The sequence below is a fragment of the Scyliorhinus torazame genome, chromosome 11, assembly GCF_047496885.1.
Source record: "Scyliorhinus torazame isolate Kashiwa2021f chromosome 11, sScyTor2.1, whole genome shotgun sequence".
NCBI lineage: Eukaryota > Metazoa > Chordata > Chondrichthyes > Carcharhiniformes > Scyliorhinidae > Scyliorhinus > Scyliorhinus torazame.
The window spans coordinates 91007206-91030136 of record NC_092717.1 but is presented as its reverse complement, the minus strand read 5'-3'; the positions used below and the strand labels follow the sequence as shown (position 1 = coordinate 91030136).

At 45.4% G+C, this 22931-nt stretch overlaps 1 protein-coding gene across 20 annotated transcripts in view; it reads right to left on the bottom strand.

Moving 5' to 3' along the window:
* The window catches only part of LOC140385374 (band 4.1-like protein 3), a 322225-nt gene that overhangs the window by 58419 nt on the left and 240875 nt on the right, over positions 1-22931 (bottom strand). For 8 of the 20 annotated variants that reach the window (XM_072467470.1, XM_072467472.1, XM_072467476.1 and 5 more), the window contains 7 exons: positions 22271-22306; positions 21980-22045; positions 14182-14370; positions 13763-13870; positions 3571-3675; positions 2766-3005; positions 2125-2247 (listed from right to left, as the gene is read on the bottom strand). In XM_072467470.1, coding sequence (XP_072323571.1) covers positions 2125-2247; positions 2766-3005; positions 3571-3675; positions 13763-13870; positions 14182-14370; positions 21980-22045; positions 22271-22306 — 867 coding nt within the window. The remainder of the gene's footprint in view (positions 1-2124; positions 2248-2765; positions 3006-3570; positions 3676-13762; positions 13871-14181; positions 14371-21979; positions 22046-22270; positions 22307-22931) is intronic. The other 12 variants (XM_072467468.1, XM_072467478.1, XM_072467481.1 and 9 more) reach the window with 6 other exon arrangements.

Sequence of the window (22931 nt, the reverse complement as noted above, 5' to 3'; positions counted from 1 at the left end):
GCTCGTTAAGGAAACTAAAGACATGAAGAGAAGTTTCCAAAATGTCTGAAGTTAAAGATACTAGAACAGAGCACTGTTCGGTAAAGACAGGCAGAGCTGAGTCCCAAAAGGTATCTTAAGTGATTTTTAGGTTTGAGAAATGTTACTACAGCCTATGGAACGAGAGTTGAAATAACCATGGAAACCGATTGCTGGATCGCAGAGTTTATATTAAAGCAGGTCAGACAAAGGAAACCTAAAATGGGGTGGTGACAAATCCTGGACTGGATTCACTGTTAACAGTGGAGCAGAAGCTTGAGTTTAAAAAGTCTTTTGTAAAACCTGAACTGGATTTCGGAAGGCAATCACTAAAGGAAAGCATTATTGAAAGAAGATGTTAAAGCATACTTTTGGGAGTGGAGTTTGGAAACTCTCATGTGATCGTCATCTGGGGGCACTCTGAGGATGAAGCCGCAGACACTAACTTGGGTTCAGAGTGGAGTGAGGGTATTTGACCACAGTCATCTTGTGAGTATAAAGGGGACTTTGACCTAATGAGACAATTGTAGATCAACATGTACTTTGCAATCAGTGTTAATCCGAAAACCTATGTGTAATTGTTAAAGTAAGGTTGGAGTAAAGGCGTATCATAATCCAATTTTTCATATTTAAATGTTTTTTTCCTTGTTGTTAAAACTAATTAACAGTCCTGTGACTCTGTTCCTAAACATTTTAGAAAAAAATAGAAGTTACAGTCTTTTGAGCCAGGGTTCCATTCTGGAATCTTCCTGTCCAGCTGTAACACCTACTGGGATTGTAACAAAGCACAGACAAAGCTTTTCACACACTTATGGCAAAGGTCTGGTGACAAGCAGGAGCAACTCTGAGGAAACTCACAGCATAAAATCATAAGGACTAAGTGTGTATTAATCTTGGTACAAATGTTATTATGAACAATGCATTGTGCAGAAACACCATTGCCATGCACCTTCTGTGTAAAAACAATGCTTGCAGCAAAACAGAGAATAAAACTTTTTAAAAGTCTAAGATTACCAAAATGAAACTACTAGCAGCACAAATACCGAAACAGTAAATTTATTGCAATTAACATGCAATTTAACTTTCAAGAAGCAATCTTAAAGCAGAACATGCAATCTGACAAGATCAAGTAGCTGTAATTACATGTTGTCACAATCCCACAATGTATTCCATACCGCTTCCCATACAGACACAAATTCAATTGGTTAAGCAATGTGCCTCAGATAATCTCATACTAGATGACTACGAAAGTAGCTGGGACCATCATTCAAACGGAGGGTGTATTACACCTAAATTTTACAATGGAAATACTTTATAAACACAATGATTGTTTCTTAAACTTACCAGAGTGAAAGCAAATTTATGTTGTGACAAATTAAACATGACAGCTCTGTAGCTTCAGAACAGACTTGCTACAACTCAAGTTCCTGATCACCACCTGCTTCATTGTGAGAAAGGGCCAAGTGGAGGCCAGAATATTCCCTGCACGATGAAATTTGACAGGTCACTGTCGCAAACATCCTGGCTCTGGGCTGCAGATTTGAAAGTGACATTAATAGAGGCTTGGTGAAAGTAGTTCTCAGGGTGGATCAGGTTGCCAAAACCTCCAGGGTTAAACTGCAGTTTTCAGGAATGAAAGTATAACCCATTTCAAGCAACCCAGGAGAAAAAGAATTAGAAGGTCTATTAAAAAAAATTGAACACTTCTGTTTACTTATTATAAAAAGTTTGGACATGGCAAAGTAGGCAGCTTGGCTGACAGTTAAATCACCAAATTGGGGAAATCACTTTCCAATTGGTATCGGAGGACAGTGCACCATGAAGATGGACATGTAGTCAGGAGGACATGTGATAAAACCTCCAGGCATATGGCCAACCAGAGTTGGCAACCTGCAAGGGTAGATGATGTCTGGCATGGATAGAAGATAGTTAAACGAGGTGGCATGTTCTCTCACAAAAAGGACAGTCCTCTGAAATCAGTTTTCAAAGTAAAGAAAAACATACTGGCAGACAAAGCATCACAAACAGCGAGAAAGAAGCGGAACCAACAAAGATGTCTTGAGTCCATTTCAGTGCAATGAATTTCCATAAAGAATAAAAAGACACCTGAGCCCAACTGTATGATGAGGCAGAAGCCCATTCCTTTGCATCCATTTGTTTTCGTGCTGAATCTATTAGATTGGAGACGTCTACATTTTCTGAAGTTGCTTCCGAACCAGACTGCTTTGTCTGTGTAGACACAGAAAGTCAACATATAAAAGCCAACTGACGGACACAACCATGTAAACAGCAGACACATAAAAGCCTATACAGATATAAAGGTTGAAGAAGTTTCGAGAGATTAATAGGCCATATGGAAAATGCAAAAAGAATAAGTGCAGGGAAATATACAGGCAAAGGATAAGACAACAGGTTAATGCTGAGGAACATCACATTTCAGAGGTTTTGCTAGATTGAAAAGATGTGCAACAGAAATTTGAATAAAATTGTAACAGAAGTCGATGGATCAATCTGCTGAAATGCAAATAGGGTGTAGGCTGAAAATGCTTGCATTTTAAGGGAATGGTGCCTAAATGAACCAAACAGTAATGCCATAAATAAAATGTTAAAACTATCCTGCAGGACCACTGGCTGGGTACAAGCAAATGGCAGGTAAATGTAATAGTGGCTTTAACTGTTTAAGCATACCAAAGCCATGTTGCCTGAAAGTCATGCGAATATCTTTAGACTGAGAGGGCAACAGTTACCAATAATCTTGATCCTGTTGACTCAGTAAAATAGTGTGCTGTAGCAATGGTAAACATTGGCTCTTCATCAGTCTTCCATTTGGTCATTGAGGTCTCATATGTCTGCATGGCTGGCCCCACATGAGAGCTTTCAATTCCTCTTGCAGTCTCTTTAGCTTTCAGGCTACCTTCAGCATCACCTCTTTTTGCTTCCCCCTTCTTTGAAATGTCAGTTTCTTCCAATGTAGACAGCACAATTTTCTGTTTGACAATTTGACAGATGACACAAAATCTACCAATCGTTGTTCAAATCAATACACATCTCACTCATCTTCAACTTTACTTTCTCCACTGACTGATGTCAAGCATTGCATCACAACATTAGCATTTCCTTCTCTTGTTGTCTATATTTAAGTTCCTTTCTCACTGCCACCCCCCCCCCCCCCCCACCTCATATGTTGTTTTCCAAATTTATGTCTCACAAGATTTCAACATGTCATCTGAAGTAGGTTAGGAAGTAAATTTTAATGTTATTCATCAAACCCAACTCTACATTAAAAATTGCAATATTATTAGCTTCAAGCCGAACCCAGAGAGTAAATTTTTGACTTCATCTGGGCAGCAGTCTGGCAGAGTGGATCACCTACCTATTAAAGAATTGCTTTCCCTTGATGAATGGATTGAATGTTGGTGGGCTCCATAATAGGCAGGCTATCTTCTATGCCAGCTTACCGTCCACATGGCAAACTCAAAAATGTATTACAAATATCTCCACAGAAATATACCCAAATATCAGTGTGTGCAAATTAATTTTAAAAAAATCAACCTCAGGGGGAGATGAGACTGTTTTGATGACCACAACTTCATCAGATATCACAGTACTTTGACCAATCGTTGGCTCCTTGTCCTCCATCATCTTCTCTTCTCCAGCCTGATAAAATTATTGGGAGTGAAAATACTAGTGTTAATTAACAAAAACAATGCACAGCATTCAAACTTCAGTGACGGTTCCAGGCATGCAACAGTAATGAAAAGCACAAGTTGGGTAATTTTCAGAATGTACATTCCAGGAGCAGGACTTCACCCGCCAGAGGTTCATACTGGGAAACTGTAGGTGTGGTCTGCACAATTTTTCCATTCATGAGTGGAAAACTGAAAGGAACATTCCTACAATGTTCCAAAATGCACTCTAGCTTGTAAGGTTCCACACTGGGAGCATGTATTCAGCAAATTTGCTCAATGTAATTAACCAACAAGCACTTTCACAAAGAACATTCAAATAAAATGGAAGGCAGTCGGGGTCTAGCTCTCAAATATCATGAAATGAAAGTTTTCAGATGAACAATTTTTCAAAAGTTCCTTTGCTGTATAATATTTCTGCAATAGATTTTGGATATAACAAAGAACAAAGAACAAAGAAATGTACAGCACAGGAACAGGCCCTTCGGCCCTCCAAGCCCGTGCCGACCATGCTGCCCGACTAAACTACAATCTTCTACACTTCCTGGGTCCGTATCCTTCTATTCCCATCCTATTCATATATTTGTCAAGATGCCCCTTAAATGTCCCTATCGTCCCTGCTTCCACTACCTCCTCCGGTAGCGAGTTCCAGGCACCCACTACCCTCTGCGTAAAAAACATGCCTCGTACATCTACCCTAAACCTTGCCCCTCTCACCTTAAACCTATGCCCCCTAGTAATTGACCCCTCTACCCTGGGGAAAAGCCTCTGACTATCCAATATGTAAATAAAATCAAGTTACTGCGGTTTGAATTAGGGTGCCAAGTTATATTATTTGCGAAAGTAAGTTAGTTGTTAGCAGCATGTATAACTATTAAATATAAAGTTAGAAGTACAATTGTTACCTCATTGAAAGGCTTGGTTCTGTCTGTATCCACATTAGCAGGAGATATGACACTGGAAAAAATCCAGAGGTAGGTCCACCCAAATGATACATAAGGGCTGTTTTCAGAAAGGGCTTAAGGATGTGTTGTTTTTTTTCGCAGGAAAAGTGAGGAGCTTGAGGGGGTATGCTTGGAAATAATGGACCGTTTTATTTCCACCCATGTGGACGGGTTATCTAAGCTAGGTAGGCAAGTGGAGGCTCAGGGAGAGCACCGGTTAGTTAAGAAAACCGAGAACTAGACTAAATGGAACAAAATCCTCTCAATAGGTTGGCAGATCATGCAATGTGTGTGGCTTCATTGCAGACCTTCAAAAAGTGAGCTGGATGAGTTCCTGTGACTGAAAGATATCTTAGGTTATTGAAGGTATGTGGGTCAACTAGCAACAGTGAATCGGATCAATGTGATCTCCTAAAGTTTGCTTCATTGTCTTCTGGGTTTTTTTTTCTAAACTAACCAAAATAATTATTATAGGGTGTTGGTTAGATTGGTAGATCTGAAGTAGTCATACGTAGATTAACTGTAAATCTTTATTGACTCTTAGAACTAGTTACACGTATACAGTGAAAAGTACGAGTTGTCTTCATGTTTGCTGGTACACAGAGCTCTGTCCAAACTCAACTGACCCTGTGTGCAGGTCATGTGCTTTCTTACATCACAGTGTGGGCAGTACTGTACTCTGTTCCACATTAACCCTGCCATGTGCCAGACTTTATATGACAGGAATGTTGTGGGGCACGATTCTCCGGCCTCATTACATTCTCGCTCAAGCGAAATGAGGCCGGTGAATAGCGGGAGAGGCAGAAAACGAGAACTGCGCTAGGTGGCAAACAGTTTGCGATGCAACCGGCCCGCTCCCGTAGGCGAAATTGAAATCTTGCCAAAGCGTGGTGAGAAACCAATTATCACCACTTAGCCCTATTTCCATACAATTAACGAGATCCACCCCATATCCAATGGCCCCCATCATTCAGCGGTCTTCCCAGCAAGTGGTCACGCTGGCGCAGATTGGTACTCCTTTTGAAAAACATGAACCTGGTGAAAGGGCTTTTGTGGGGAGCCAAGGAGGTGAGTCACCATCTTTGCTCAAAGGCAAAGTGCCCGGAGGCGACTTGCCACCCCAGTGCTTAGTGGGGGATCCTCGGCTGGAGGTGGGGGACCCTCCGCAGGGGTGGGCCGGCATGGGAGGGTGGGGGTGGGGGGAAAGAGAGGCACTGGGAGGGGCAACTGCACATGGCACCACCGTGCCAATTCCCGGATCGTGTGTACCCGTTCCTGGAAATCCTCGTCTCTGCCTGTCTGCCCCACCGACCACCCATAACCCCCACCGACTACCGAGGCCTCTGGCCATGCGGCCAAAGGCTGTTGTTAATAGGGAATTGACAATCATGGTTAAGTGACCACTTCACACAACCCAAGAGGATCCCAGTGGGTGGTTAGGCCATGTAGCATGTGGGAGTCATTGTCTAGCATCCCAATCACACCTTGATGCCTGGACACTTTGCCTGAACATTGTGGAGGCAACACCACACAGGCAGCAGTCAACATCCGAACACCCAGGGGATGGGACACATCTCCGGGGACATTTCTATGGCCGGAGGGTGGGTGTGTGCCACGGGGAAGGGGAGATGCCTGGAGAGATGGGCCAAGGTTTTAGAGGTCAGCCCACATTGTGGAAGAAAGTGACGGAGGTATCATACTAGTTGTGCACAAAGGTGAATAAAAATGAAAATCGCTTGTTGTCACAAGTAGGCTTCAAATGAAGTTACTGTGAAACACCCCTAGTTGCCACATTCCGGCGCCTGTTCGGGGAGGCTGGTATGGGAATTGAACCGTGCTGCTGGCCTGCCTTGGTCTGCTTTAAAAGCCAGCGATTTAGCCCAGTGTGCTAAACAAGCCCCTGGTTGTGTTATACAATTTCCCATCCTCCCAATGGTGTTACCCCCCTACCCCCCTCACCTCCTATCTACCTACCTACCCCCTTCCCCAGTGTCCTCAGTGACCCTCGATATGCTTGGCCCTCCTAGCTCTACCAATAGGTCTCCGTGTGTCCCCATGATGCATATCGGAGGTGGAGGCAGCCAGGTGCTTATCACATCCCATGGCTTTAGATTACCCTAGCGGGCGTCTTCTGGTGGCTCCGAGGCCCCGGCTCACTTGTCGGCGCCACATGCACAGCAGTGCCGCCCTGTCCCGTGTGCTGGCTGTGAGATGTGGCCTCATCGGAGGGGTGGAACCCGGGGGAGCTGGTGGCGACTGTCGCCACTCCATGACACAGATCTGGGTTGCCACCCGCTGCCATCTCCTCCAACTCGATGCCCGTAGGGCCCTGCGGTTCACCTTGGGATGGGGGGCAGCTAGTTCGAGCCCCAGCATCATCTGGCTCTGCCAGCCCTGGCGGCTCCCCATGGTCCGCACCATTGTGTCGATACCTTTGGTGATGCTCCTCAATGACTGACCATGCCCACCTGTGACTGGGACAAGCTCCGCAGCACCTTGGCCATTCCCATCTGAGACCTTGATTCTCACCAAGGTCAACCTGGTACTGGGTGACATCCCCCAGCGAGACGGTCATTCTGCCGAGACCCTCAGCCATGGACGTCACCAACTGTGCGGCGCCTTGGACACTTCACTAATGGAGCTGACGTCATGCACCTTGCTCTCCACTGCAGTTGACTCTAGCAGTGTTGGCCTCCGTGCCACGCATTACCGGCGACATCGCCTGGTCCCGTAGCCTCTGGGACTCTCCAAGTGACTATGGATCTGCTGGAATGACACTGACATCTCCCTCTGAATGTCCCGGCCGCATTCTAATGCCTCCATCAGCTCCAGGATGACCTCTTCCACATCAGGCTGGGACCCAGCTGTGTCTTGAGATCCAGCGGCCATCTGATTGCTATCTAACCTGGGGTTCCTGCCTCCATCTGATGTACATCAGCGGCTGTGTGGTGCTCACCAGATTGTGCCCAGAAACCTGACCACTAACATGTCCCACCGAGGTGTATGTATCTGCACTGTTGGAGGGTGGGGATGACAGTTGTGACGCAGCTAGTACGGTGGCATTCTCAGAGCTCTCCTCCGAGGTGGTCTCATAGGAGATTGAAGAGGGTACCATCCGGGATATGCCGACGCCATTGGCTGGAGGACCTGCAGGAGAATGAACATGTGGTCAGTGGGAGGGATGGGTCAGTCAGTAAGGCTATAAAAACTCACATTTGACAGGTCCTCTGGGTGGAGCCCACTGGTTGCTCACCTCTGCCGCGTCCGCCAGCCTCCACGTTGGTGACCGCCCTGTCCTCAGCCAGACCGGTCACCTCCAGGGCACGCTCCTCGAGGGTGGTGAAGATCCTGATGTCTGGCACACCACCGCCAGTCTGGGCCCTCTCCCGGTGATTGTGGGAGAGCTTTTCCTGAGGTGACACAGAGGAGGCAGCATTAACCACACACGTGGTTCATAGTGGTGGGAGGGGATTGTGAAGAAGGGTTCGGGGGGTTGAAGTGGGGTGGGGAGGTGGAGGAAGGGTTCGGGGGGGGGGGGGGTTGAAGATGGCGGGGGGGATGGACGCTCCAGTGTGGGTGGAAAGGTCTTGGGGTGGTTGGGGGTTGGTCGTTGATGTTTACTCACATGTGCTGCCTGGTGTAGGTCATTGACCTTTTTCCTGCACTGGAGGCCAGTCCTCCTGGTCACAGTCTCCAAGCTCACAGCCGCCACCACCTCGTCCCAGGCAGCACTGGTCGCCGTAGGCTGACCCTCCTGGGCCCTCAGGGGAATAGGGCATCCCTCCTGGCCTCCACACCGCCCAGCAGCCTCTTGAGGTCATATGAACTTGGGGCTGGTTTCCTCAGCGCCATTGTTGTGAGCTGGCTGGGGTTGGCTGAGTAGGTGCAACTTTTTAATAATAATCTTTAATAATCTTTATTGTCACATGTAGGCTTACATTAACACTGCTATGAAGTTACTATGAAAAGCCCCTAGTGCCACATTCCGGTGTAGCCACCTGGGATGGCCACTTCCAGAATACAAAATGGACATTTGCAAAGATTGCAGGGAAAAATGGACAATGTTAAGAAAGCAAGCAGGCAAAGAGCCTGTCTGCATATTGGAGAAACAGCTCCCAGACGAGACCGAAACTGTAGGCCCATTAGCATATGGATGGCCCATCTCCGGGAACAAAGGAAGATACTTAAGTAACCGATCTGGCTCCAGACCTCGCGGCGCCAGTTCCCCAAACCGAAAGCAGAAAACAAAGCCAGGCCAACGGCCACCTAGGACACGCCCAGCCATCAGGGCACCCACCCCATTATTGGTCAGGATCAATGCGAATGATCAAGAAACGGCCCAACTAATTGGGGCCAAGTTCAAGGCCCGCCCAAAAGCACGCGAAGCCCCCTTCGGGTATAAGAAGAAGGCCCCAAGAGAGAATCGCTCTCTTGGAATCGGCTCTCAAAGTGGAGAGACCCTTCCACCAGAAGCAAGTAAGTCCAAGGTCAACGCTCGCTACCAGACGGGCGACCTTAGCTGTTCCCCTCTACCACAGCAGTCTCAGAACCGAACAACGGCCATTGTTGCTTTGACTGAGTGGGCGCCTGAAGCTAAGTATAGGCTTTAGCAGTAGTGATAGTTTAGTCTGTAGCATTTTGTGCATGAGTAGATATTGCTGTTGTGTAAATAAATAGTATTGACTTTGAACTAACTAACTGGTGTACGGGCTCTTTTATCAGTATTCGGGTTTGAACCTTGTGGCGGTATCGAAAGATACCTGGCGACTCTAAAGCGAACATAATTAGACTTAAGGAAGGCGACCATATTGACCGCCATATTTAGAAACAATCAAAGAGAGCAACACCGGCACCTGTTGGGGTACACAGAGGTTGAATTCAGAATGTCCAAATTACCTAATAGCACGTCTTTTGGGACTTGTGGGAGGAACCGGAGCGCCCAGAGGAAACCCACGCAGACACGGGGAGAACATGCAGACTCCGCACAGACAGTAACCCAAGCCAGGAATCGAACCTGGGACCCTGGCGCTGTGAAGCTATAGTGCTAACCATTATGCTACCTTGCTGCCCTCCAACTGTAGTGCTGCTCGACCTGGTTAGCGGGGGGCTGGCGAAACCCGCGAGGCCTCGTTTAGTGGTTTAATTAATGTTGAATAGCGTTGCCGGCCTTGCTGGGCCGAGCACCGGGAAGCTTGCAGCAATTCCCACTCGCTACAACACTGAGAAATCTTTCCGGAGAATCACACCCATAGTTCCTATCCCTCCCCCTCCCTGTTGATTGCATGACTGAAAAGAAAGTGGGGGATGGGGCTACCGTTACATCTTACATGCACTAAATCATGCACAAGGACCAAATTATTTTCTCAATTGGCGATTTTCTGTTTGTTGTAACAGATCCATTCAGTTCAGTATGTTTCTGCATTTGGATGAATAATCACCATGTTCATATTAAATTTCTCTGCCTAATATTTTAATGAAGTCATTAATCCCTTATTTTAAATAGATCGGTGGCTACATTAAACCAACAAGCAGATTATGTGATATATTAGTATTTTCACAATAACACCAACACTACTTTCCAGGTGTACATTTCTAGCTGTATTCCTTGATTTGGTTATTTTTGAAGCTCACTGGAAACAATATGATTTTAAGAAAAAGGACATGCAGGTAGATTACAAATTCACTGAATTAAATAAAAACTCAAACCCTGAAATGCACTGAAAGAAAATGCTCTACATCAGTTTTTCTTTCAAATCACATTATAGTGCGTGTAAAATTTGCTGGACGGAGGACATTGTTTCTTTGGCACTGACAATGTTGGACTCTGGATACCAGGGGGGCGATTCTCCGATATTGAGGCCAAGTATTCGCGCCGTCGTGAACGCCGTCGCGTTTCACGACGGTGCAAACAAGGCCCGGACACAACCTATTCTGGCCCCCACAGGGGGCCAGCACGGCGCTGGAGCGGTTCACGCCGCTCTAGCATCCTTACGCGGCGCCGTGCCAACCCGCGCATGCGCAGTTGGGGCAGCCCAATCCTGCGTAGGCGCAGTTGGGCCGTGCCATCCTGCGCATGTGTGGGGAATTTCTTACGCACGCCGGCCCCTCACCAACATGGAGCCGGTGTTCTGGGGCCGCGCACGGAAGGACGTAGGCCCGGGAGGGGGGAGAGGCCGGCCTGCCGATCGGTGGGCCCCGATCGCGGGCCCGACCATCGGAGGCCACCCCGGTGAAGGAGCCCCCCCTCCCCCCACAGGCCGCCCCTCCAGCGTTCCCGCAGAGTTCCCGCCGGCAGCGACCAGGGGTGGACAGCACCGGCAGGAACCTGTCGTATCGTAGCGGCCGCTCGGCCCATCCGGCCGGAGAATCGCCGCTCACGGTTCTCCGAGCGGCCCGGTGCGAATCGCGCGCCGCTGGTTTCCGGGGGTGGGAGAATCGCATGCGGGGGTCGGGGCGGATTCGCGTGGCGGCCCTGCAGTTCTCCCACCCGGCGTTGGGGGGGGGGGGGGGGGGGGGGGGGAGAATAGCACCCCACATGCTTTAAGGGTTAAAAAATTTCTACGCAAATGTATGCATAACTGAACTGAATGGATCTGTTAATAAACACTAATTTATCTTCATTAATTGTTTAAAATGAACTAGATGTGAAAAGTTAGAAAGGGAAAGCAACTTGTATTGTGCAAAACTGTTTTGAAGGCTGTGCACCAAAAATGTTGAATTTTCAGTATCTCTGCAGATGCTCTCTGACCAGCTGTGTTTCTGACACTTTCTATTATTGTACTGTGCACTGTTCCATTAATTATGAAAAAAGGCCCAGAATTCATAAGTGCCCTGTGGTATACAAGCATATTTCAGTATCAAGTCAAAATATATACCAATGAATGCAGTGTCAACATTTTCAGTGGTATTCTTCAACCCAACTCAAATTGCGAAGAAGCCTAATCTGCAATTTATAATTCCATGCATCTAGTTTTAAAAGTAATCTAGTGAGACAACTAAAACAGTAGACATCTGCCACAAAATGCAGAGAATCTTATGTTATGTAACTAATCTTTTTCTTGCAGAGTGATATTAACTAGCTTATCCTGGATGCTCAATTTAGTCACAGCAATTTATATTTAAATGTTGGGACACTGAAACTGTCATACAAAATGTATATTTAAAAAATACATATAAGTTCATAATAATAAGTTCATAATAAGATATAGGATCAGAATTAAGCCATTTGGGCCATCGAGTTTATTCTGCCATTCGATCATGGCTGATCTCATCCTGGCCTTAACTCCACCATCCTGCCCATTTTCCATAATCCTTCAACCCATTACCAATTAAAAATCTGTCTAAGTCCTCCTTAAATTTACTCACTCTCCCAGCATCCACCACATTGTGCGGTAGCGACTTCCATATATTCACAACTCTTTGGGAGAAGTAGTTTCTCCTCAACTCTCTTTTAAATTTGCTACATCTTATACTAAGACCTCTCGTTCTAGAGTTATAGATGTTTACAGCATGGATCAGGCCCTTTGGCCCAGGTTGTCCATGCCGCCCAGTTTCTATCACTAAGCTAGTCCCACTTGCCCACATTTGGCCCATATCCCTCTATACCCACCCTGCCCAGATAACTGTCTAACTGTTTGTTAAAGGAAAAAATTGTACCCGCCTCTAACACTGCCTCTGGCGGCTTGCTCCAGATGCTCACCACCCTCTGTGTGAAGAAATTTCCCCTCGGGTCTCTTTTGCATCTCTCCCCTCTCACCTTAAACCTATGCCCGCTAGTTCTAGACTCCTCTACCTTTGGAAAAGAGATGTCGACTATCTATCTTATCTATGCTCTTCATTATTTTATAGACCTCCATAAGATCACCCCTAAGCCTCCTACGCGCCAGGGAAAAAAAGTCCCAGCCTATCCCAGTCTCTCCTTCTAGCTCAGACCATCAAGTCCTGGTAGCATTCTTGTAAATCTCTTCTGCACTCTTTCTACCCTTCCTATAATAGGGTGACCACAACTGAACATAGTATTCCATGTGTGGTCTTACTAATGTCTTGTACGACTTCAACAAGATGTCCCAACTCCTGTATTCAATATTCTGACCAATAAAACCTAGCCTGCTGAATGCCTTCTTCACCGCCCTGTTGACCTGCGACTCCACCTTCAAGGAGCTGTGAAACTTTACCCCTAGATCTCTTTGTTCTGTAGCTCTCCCCAACTCCCTACCATTAACTGAGTAGGTCCTGCCCCGATTTGATCTGCCAAAATGCATCACCTCACATTTATCCAAATGAATGCCCCACAATAGGAAGCATCCGCTCCACGTCAACTTTATCCATACCGTTCATCATGTTATATACCTCAATTTGATCTCCCCTCATTCTTCTAAACTCTTATAGTCCTAAACTGTTCAATCTCTCTTCATACGACAAACCCTCATCTCTGGAATCAATCTAGTGAACCTCCTCTGAACTGCCTGCAATGACACCACATCTTTCCTCAAACAAGGAGACCAAAACTGTGCACAATATCCAGGTGCGGTCTCACCAATGCTGGATATTGTTGCAACAACCCTTCCTTACTTTATACTCTATTCCTTTAGCTATAAATGTCAACATTCGATTTGCTTTCTTTATTATCTGCTGAACCTGCATGCTAGTTTGCTGTGACCCATGAACGAGGACTCCAGAGGTGCCTCTGCAACAAAGCACCCTAAAGTCTCTCCCCATTTAGATAAGCTGCCTTCCCATTTTTCCGACTAAAATGCATGACCTTACACTTCCCCACGTTAAACTCCATCTGCCACATTTTGTCCCACTCTCCTAACCTATCTATATTCATTTATAAGATTTTTATTTCCTCATTGCAACTTACTGTCCCACCTACCTTTTTGTCGTCTGCAAATTTGGCTTTAGAACCTTCTATCCCTGTATCCAAGTCATTTATATAGATTGTAAATAGCTGGGGCCCAAGGACCTAACTCTGTGGCACCCCACTAGTTACATCTTACCATCCAGAAAATGAGCCATGAGATTTTCAATGTCTGAATATGTAATATGAGATGCAAAAAGAACACAGTAACAGCTACACATAATTGCAACAATATGAAAATATATGTTTATTACCTTTGCCAGTCTTTCATCATCTTTCACCACGGAAGTGTCAAGGCCAGCAGCGCACTGTTCATACACAGACTTGCTTTGTAGTGCCTCACCAACATCCTCTTTGGTCTGCTATCAATGTTAAAATAATTCAGTAACAAGTATGTAAACTGATTTTCCAAACTGGGTGACATTAAAAACTGAAACATGAAGCATGATTACAATGTTAATAACATGGAAAGCATACAATTGTATCATTTCACAACGCTTTACTTTATATGTTACGTATCTTAAAGTATTTTATGAACCATAATTAACCAATTTGGTTACATATACAATTTTAGTGCTTAAAGATGGACAGGTATGTGTATGGATGTTGACATTATTTCAAAGCTGCATATTTCTGAATGCAACATGGGGGTTTAAAAGTAACAAGAAATTACCTCCTCAGGCACAAGGGGCTCAATCATTGGCAAGTCCTCAGTCTTCGAAAAGGATCTAACAGGAGAAGCAGATAATCTCTTTTCCCATTCGTCAGGTCCACTTTCAGATGTAGTTTCCAGGAATGTTCTTTTCATCTCATTTATGTTGGCATGGTGCTTAACCACCTCTTCCTGAGGTTTATCAAAGTCCTTTCCATTAACAAAACAAAATCAAAGGCAAATAATTTTAGCACATCACTTTAATACAACTGTTTGTCAAAGTATTATTGATCTTCATTTCCTCACTACAGAAATGTGATATGTACATTTAATTTCACTTGAATAAGTCTGCCCCATAATGGTGCATTTTTAATTGTTCTATGATTGACAGTTGGAAAATTGTGAAACTAGTGCCTTTATAATAGAAAAGCCTCTGTCTGGTGTTGAAAGCTTCCTGAATACTGCAAATAAGGTTGAGCGAAACACCATAAAGCTGCAGTACTTCAGAATACCAGCCTCCGCCTCTATAAAAGTTGCCGTCCCAGAATTTTGCAATTCAACTATTTTGATGACTCAATTTTTAGGCTGCGAGCATATGAGCCACACAAATCATTCACCCCTTAGTCTTTGCTGTTTTAGCTGAGGTTAATGTCAAGAATGCTGCAATTTACATCATCTCTCTTGCATTGCGATAGCAAATGGAGGACTATATTTGGCCAGGGCTCTGTTTTCGGCCACTGCAGACCTTGTGTGTGAGTAGAGGGTTACTGGTGTGCATGAAACTGGTGCAACTCAGAAAGGAGTCAAAGCTTTCATAACAGGAGGCCAATGAATGGAAAAAGAAAAACTTTATAATTAATTTTACCAAATATTGTACAATTTAAGAAAATGATGCGTAATATCACCATAACAAGATGTTGGTTTTTAATAGTGTTAATTGGCACACTATTCTGCTTTAAAAATAACAGCTTTTCTGCTCATTACTGTCAGTAAAAATGCATCACCATCCATTATTTCAATAACTACGTGATATCAATGTCAAAATAAATGCATTTCTTTTTAGTTGGTACACACAATACTTTATGGCCTGGCTATCTCCTGGTAGTTTTGTCTTGATCATTTCTAGTAGTAATGAAATGAAAAGAAAATTGCTTATTGTCACAAGTAGGCTTCAAATGAAGTCACTGTGAAAATCCCCTTGTCGCCACATTCCGGCGCCTGTTCGGGGAGGCTGGTATGGGCTGGTAGCACTCTCTTTCACAGCCAAATCCTTTCACAACTCCAGGATCATCCCTGAAGGTAAAAAAAGTATTTTAACTCCTCGTTGTCACCGCCAGTCGCTGTTGCTGATCATCACCCTGCACATATTCCACCCTTAAATCAGAGTCTCAATGCAATGAGTACCTGGACATGGATTGTTTCCAAAACTGGTGCCAGTCACTCAGCCATTTCTGCCTCCCCTCTTAACTAAAACTCACTCCTTCAAACATTGCAGCTTTCCCCCAGTCCTTCAATAAATTGATTTCCTCCAGGAAGTACACCTGCGACTTCCTGAACTCCCTTCCGAACAAGTTCCTCGCCATTCAAGTCTCCTTCTTTAGCCTATTGTTGGTATCAAATTCTACTTGTCTACAAGTCTTTTTCTCAATCTGTTTAAAACTCGTGTGACTTTAAAAAAAAGTGACCTTTAATTTCTCTACCCTTATAAACTAATGTTCTATCTAATCTGACATTTTTCTTCAAGGTCTTTGCATGTCACAGTCATCATACTTTACATATATTTATTTTTCCTGTCATTCCCTCTAACCGGTTTCCAACCAACCCACAGCACGGAGTCAGAAATTGCATCCTGTAACTGAAGATTTACTGCCCTTCAATCTTGTCATCTGTGTGTAATATATATAGATCTCAAGATCTTCTCATGTGGCCACTCAGCTCTGGTATACCCCAGGATTCCATTCCAGTTCCTTCTTAATCATTACATGTTACCCACCCCTGGAAACATCATGTGCAAGCAGAGGGTCAGCCACCACACGTATGCCGATGACAGCCATTATCACCTCTCTGCCATCAGCATTGACTCTTGTTACTGGACTAATTAAATATCCTGTTGTCAGGAGTCTCAGATAAACTATATCTTCCTCCAGTTCAACCGTTAGAAACTGAAGCCTTCCTGTTGTGCTCCCACAAGCATCTATGTGCCCTCTCTCATGGATTTTATTAAGGTCCTTGGCCGCTCCTTCAGGCTGAACGTAGTGTACAAATTGAAATGATGGGCGGGATTTACTGACCACCCCGCCGCATATTGTTAGGCGGCAGAGACGGCCCGCCAGCGGGATTCATCGACCCCACTGTTGACAATAAAATTTCCCGGTGACAGCACCCCACTGTTGACAATGGGATTTCCCGGTGACAGCACCCCACTGTTGACAATGGGATTTCCCGGTGACAGCACCCCACTGTTGACAATGGGATTTCCCGGTGACAGCACCCCTTGTCGCCGGGAAATCTGTGCGCCGGCGTGGGACTGGAATTCCCTGCCTGCGTGAACAGCTGGTAAATCCCGCCAGATATTTCTGGCCATCATTTGATCTCATGTTAAATTGTGGTAAAAGCATATCTGGCACGTTGCTAAGTTCTACTCATACCTCACTTCTTCCATTGCTGAACTTCTGACCCCACCTTCAGTAGCTTAAGGATCTGCTCCTGAAATTCTCTCCATGCCATGCTCCCCACTTCCACTCTCCACAAACCAACTAATCCAGAGCTCCATGGTCTGACGCTCTTTCCCGCATACCCATCATCCAATGGTTCCCAGCATACTGCTGCAATGACATCACCCAATGGTTCCCAGGTTCTATACTGCTGCAACGAAACAACTTCAAGATCTTCATTCATTCTCAAAAGTCACGTCCCACCTTATTCAAGTAATTGTCTCCAGCCATATCATAGAATCCCACGCGTGCAGAAGGAGGCTATTCAACCCAATGAGTCTGCACCGAATCTCTGAAAGAGCTCTCTACCTAGGCCTTCTCCCCTGCCCTATCCATGTGGCCCCACCTAATCTTTGGACACTAAGGGGCAATTTAGCAAGGCCAATACACCTAACCGGCACATCTTTAGACATATATCTCAGTCCATCCCCACCTTCCTTCTGACCTCGGGTTTCTGCTTGACCTCCTCCTCTCTATTCTAATATTAGAGACTGCTATTTCAGCTACAGCACCTAGCACTTTTCATTTCTCTTCCAAAACTAGTTTGTTCTGCTTGCTCGTTTCCTGCCATCTACAGTCTCATGGGAATCTCTATGTTTGATCATGTGGGATTTCCGGTGGCAGCATGTGTGTGGAGGTCGCAAGTTGGATGGCTCCTGCTGGAGCTTTCGGTTTTGGTCCTTTTCACCCATTTGGGAGGAAATTTTATATGATTTATTTCCAGGAAAGTTGCCGCAACTAAAGGATGTTGAAAAACCAGAAGAAAAATACGGGAAGAAAAGGTGTGAGCGACAGTCTGCCTGAGAGCTCGAGTCCGGTGCGGAGTTCTGTGGGAGGAAAGATGGTGGGAGCAAGCTCGCTGGCTGAGATGATGGCGGTGAAGTTTGAGCGGGAGTCCGCCAAGCATTTTCATCGTCATCAGAATGAGATGATGGCCTTGCTCCAGGAGTTGGTGGATGATACACTGGCCCCGAAAAAGGATGCTCTGGGAAAGACTAAACAGCAGTGCGGGAGCAAGGAGAGGTGTTGAAGGGGTGGAGGAGACAATGTCACGGCACAGCGACCAGTTCACCTCGATGGGAGAGGAGCTGTGGAAGGTGCAGGAAAGTAAAAAAGGGTTGAGAGCCAAAATGGAGGACCTGGAGAACAGGTCACCGTGGCAGAATCTGCGGATTGTGGGACTGCCTGAGGGGCTGGAGGGTCGGAGGCCGACAAAGTACTTTGCGGAGATGTTCGCCAAGCTGTTGGAGGAGGAGGAGGAGGAGGACCCCTCCCTCTTTGAGCTGGATAGGATTCGGTCGCTCTGACCAAAGCCAAAGGTGAATCACCACCAAGGACTGTGATAGTCTGCTTTCAGAGCTACCAGGTGAAGGAGAAGGTTTTGAGATTAGCAAAGCAGAATCGAGAGGGGAAGTGGGAAGGCAGTGGTATTCGTATTTACCAAGATCTCACGGCGGAGTTAGCAAGATGACGGGCAGCCTTTGGTAGGGCGAAGGCAGCGTTGCACAAGAGCAATGTGCGGTTTGGGGTAGTCTACCCGGCGAAGTTAAGAGTTACACACAACTCCAGCGACTATTACTTCGAGATGGCGGAAGAGGCAGAGGCGTTCATGAAGGCTGAAGGACTGGATTGAACTGTGTTTGGACTTTGTCTTTCTTCATGTTGTGGTTGGGAGGGGGTGGTTTTGGGACATGGGGTGATTTGTTTTCCTGTGTTTGGGTGTCTATTATGTTGAGTTGTTTGGATGGACTGGATGTGGGAGGGGGAGGGGTCCTTTATGTTGTTTTTGTGGTCTTGGGCATGTTGGGGGAGGGGGCTCTTGCAGGGACCACTTTGCTCGCAAATGCAAGTTTGGTAGTAAACGGAGGCGAGATATGGGAGGAGCACAAAGGTGTTGGCTGTGTTTTTGAAGGAGATGGGGGGGAATGGATCGTGGGGTAGGGAATATTCCTTCTTTTCACCGGTCCATAACATGTACTCAGGGATCGACTTGTTGTGGGCAAGTCATTGTTGTCGGTGGTGAGGAAAGCAGAATACTCAGCGATTGATATTTCGGACCATGCCCTGCATTTGGTGGATGTGGTTCTGGAAAAGGAGCTGGAACAGAGGCCGGCATGGCGGTTGGATTTGGGGCTGTTTGTAAACCCAAATTTTTGTGTAAAGATGGTAAAGGTGACTATATGACTATATCGGGTTCAATAGGAATGGGGAGGTCTCACTGTCAGTGGTCTGGGTGGTGGTGAAGGTGGTGGTAAGGGGCGAGATCACCTTGTTTAAGGCTCAGGTGGACAGGGAGGTAAGAGAGGAGCAGCAGCAGCTGGTAGAGGAAATTTTGGAGGTGGACGGGAGCTATGCAGTGGATCCCACTCCAGAACTCTTGGTGAGGAGAAAGCAGGCACACTTTGACGGTCTGTCCACGGGGAAAGTGGCTTGGCAATTAAGGCAGGCTAAGGGGGTAGTGTATGAATATGAGGAGAAGATCAGATGGCGGGCCAGCTCCGCCGGCAGGCAGCTCTACGGGAGATTGTTCGGGTCCGGGATGGGTCAGTGGAGGTGGTGGTGCATAGGTTGGTGCCACGGGGGACGAGTCGGATATGAGGGATATTTTGGGAGAGGGGGTTTGGAGTGTCCGAGAGTAGGAGAGGGAAAGGCTGGACCAGCCAGTGGGATTGAGCAGGTCGGGGAAGTGTTAGGGAAGATGCAAACGGGCAAAGCACTGGAGCCAGATGGGTTCCGTCCCGGTGGAGGTCTGTAAGAAGTTTTTGGATAGGCTGGTGCTGCTTTTGGTGGAGATGTTTGAAGATGCTGTGGCTAAGGGTGCGCTCCCGAAGACAATGGGACAAGCATCCATTTTGCTGTTATTGAAAAAGGAGAAGGACCCGGTGGACTGGGGGTCTTATCGGCCAATATCTCTGCTAAATGTGGATGCCACGATTCTTGCCAAGGTGTTGGCACTTAGGTTAGAAGAGGGAAGATCAGACGGAGTTTGTAAAGGGGAGGCAGTTGTCGTCAAACGTGCAGCGTTTGTTAAATGTGGTGCTCTCTGCAGCAAAAGGGAGGGAGCCCGAGGTGGCGCTGGATGCGGAGAAGGTATTATACCATGTAGAGTGGAGATATTTGTTTGCGGTGTTGGAGAGGTTAGGGATTCGGCCGAAGTTTGTGGTGTGAGTCAAATTGTTTTACAGGGAACTGAAGGCAAGTGTGCACACGAGTGAGGTGAATTCGGGGTAGTTTCGGTTACGTAGGGTAACGAGGCAGGGTCCCCCCTCCTGTTTGCGCTGGTGATAGAGCCCTTGGCAATTGCATTGAGGTGCTCAGATAAGTGGAAGGGGATAGTTGGGATGTGTGTGTGTGTGGAGCATAGGGCGTCTTTGTATGCTGATGATTTTTTGTTGTACATCTCCAACCTGGGTTCTACAGTGGGGGGTTTCAATGGGACTGCTCAGGAGATTCGGGGCTTTTTCAGGTTAGAAGCTGAATCTGGAAAAGAGTGAGTGTTTTCTCTGGGCGCGAGAGCTGGTTTAGGGTGGGGGGTGGGGGTTTGCCGTTACGAGTGGCGACTACTCACTTTAGGTTTTTGGGGGTGCAGATAGGTCAAGACTGGGCCCTGCTCCGTAAATTGAATTTCACGAGCCTGGTGGTAGGGTCAAGGCGGATTTGCGGAGATGGGACAACCATCTGTGGGGGAAGATGTTTTGGCCTTTGCCTCGCTGATTCCTTGTAGGTGGGTCCTGTTGGGGTGGAGGTCAATCTCTCCGTCTGTGCCTCAGTATGGCTGGGGGACTTGACGGAGTTCCTGTACTTGGGAGTCGGTTAATTCATTTTGAGGGGGGGGGGCAAGTGAGGGGTTCCACAAGAGATGGGGTCTGTTTATATTACCCTTTAAAGAGCTGGTTACAGTCATTTGTTGAGGGGGGTTGTTTGGTCTGAGTTACTGGGGTATTGAAGGATGGGGGGGTGTTTGGGGGTTTGCTTTTGTTATTTTACTTTGTTGTGTTGTATAATTAAAATGTTAAAAATTGAATGAAAGTATTAAAAAAAACACTTTTCTGCAGGATTCTCCATTGGCGGGATGCTCCGCTTCGCCGGTAGCGAATTCATGCCTTTGAGTTTTGCGACGGCGTGAGGTGGCGACAATGGGAATCCCCATTAGCTGTCTGCGGGAAGGGAGAATCCCGTTGCTAGTGGGGGCTCACCGTGCCAGAAAACAGGGCTGGCGGAATGGAGAATCCCACCCCTGATCATCATGTCTTCAAAATCCTGCTATTCCACAAACTCCCTACTTGCTATTCATCTTCTCACCTAAAGTACATGTGAGTTGAGCTCCATTACAAAGTTGTTATTGTGACTTACTTTCTTTAAAATTGCAGATTAGGATGATAAACTGTGCTGTGTCTATTTGTAGCAAATTGAATAAATTAATGCAAGGTATTGCTATAATATTGTGACTAATCATTGTTCCAAACATGGCTCATAACAATTATACAATTGTATTTCATTTTAATGAAGATTAAACAACCTGTACTATAATTGTATCAGGATATTTGAGAACATCAGCCTCGATAAATTGTATTCTTTTGTCCCTGTTATTTGAAATTCGGAGTTCAGCAGAAATAGATAACTGCCACGTTATTCAGTTCTGTTTAATAAATGTGTTCTATATTCTATCAAAACTCCCTAAATTATGCAATTTACAAAGCTGATAATCTGAAGTGGAGAAGCAATGGCTGGCATTAAATCTGATGGACCTGGTCCGCAAATACTTCTTAGAAAGATCAGTATTAATGGTGTTAAGGTTTAAAAATAAACTTAGCAGAAGTCAAAAGAGAAATAACTAAAGACTTGCAATTTATGTTACTGTGACTCGATATTGCACAGTACTACCAACATTCACAATTGCATTTTCACTTTAGTTGTGCAGTCAGTGTGCAGGTGTTTGAAGAAACATGTGAAATTCTTTAGACTGTAATGCGAATGTGGCTAGTCAGAATAATGAAACGCATGCAGTAAACACAGCACTCCATGCCAAACGGCTGATCACTAACATTGCAGAACTACTACTGTGCACAAACAACTAGTAATGCACAACTTAAACAGATACGAACCTCTAACATGAGATTACTATGTTTGATATACACATTTTCACCTTTGATTCGCTTTACAAGACTATTCTGTAAAAAAAAAAGCAAGAATAAAATGGAAACGAAAAAATAAATATGCGGAACAAAAAGCTAGCAAAGGAAAAAGGTGAACAAAAATTATACTAATTAAGCAAAGCGACACTTAGGGAAAATATGAATCTACCACAGAAACAGAAGAGTACGGGAAAATAATAGATCAGATTGATGGGCTACTTCTACAATCTATACTTTTACATCAAAATCTCTTCCTTGTACCTGGGTCTTGGATTCCGTTTCATCCTCTTGATCAGACTGATGGCATAAAGAAGGATTTAAAATCAAAGCTTTAACAACATCTATCACTGACACCATGTCAATGTACAAACTTAGTCACAAGAAAGCCATACTACCTTAAGCAAAGTTACTGTTGTATATTACACATTCAATAGATTTTGAAGTTAATCGTCATACGGGAGGGTCGGAAATGCATAGAGCACGAAAAATCTCAAATGATCAAACTGCTTGCTTCAGATTGTGAGAGTACAAAACCTCCTTACAGCTCAAAAACAGCTTTATGGGAGAGACTAGGAGGACATCTTTAAAATAGTTTGGGATCATTACCATCCACAGGAAGACAATAACTCCTCTTTAAAAAATATATAACACAAATCACTTTAACAGAAGAACAGCCAGTTATGCCATACATTCATTGTGTTACACTATTCATGTGACTGTATTTATTTGTGTGCATATTGATAAACACACGGTATGTGCATTTGAGCCAGAAACACATGAACAATACATTATTTGAACGAAGTGTATAATTATGTAATTATGTAAATTCTGCCAATTTCTCACTGTTAACACATATGTATTTTCAAGAGTGTTCTCAAACGTAACCATCGCGAAAGTGGATATGATGAAAACAGGTTTTGCT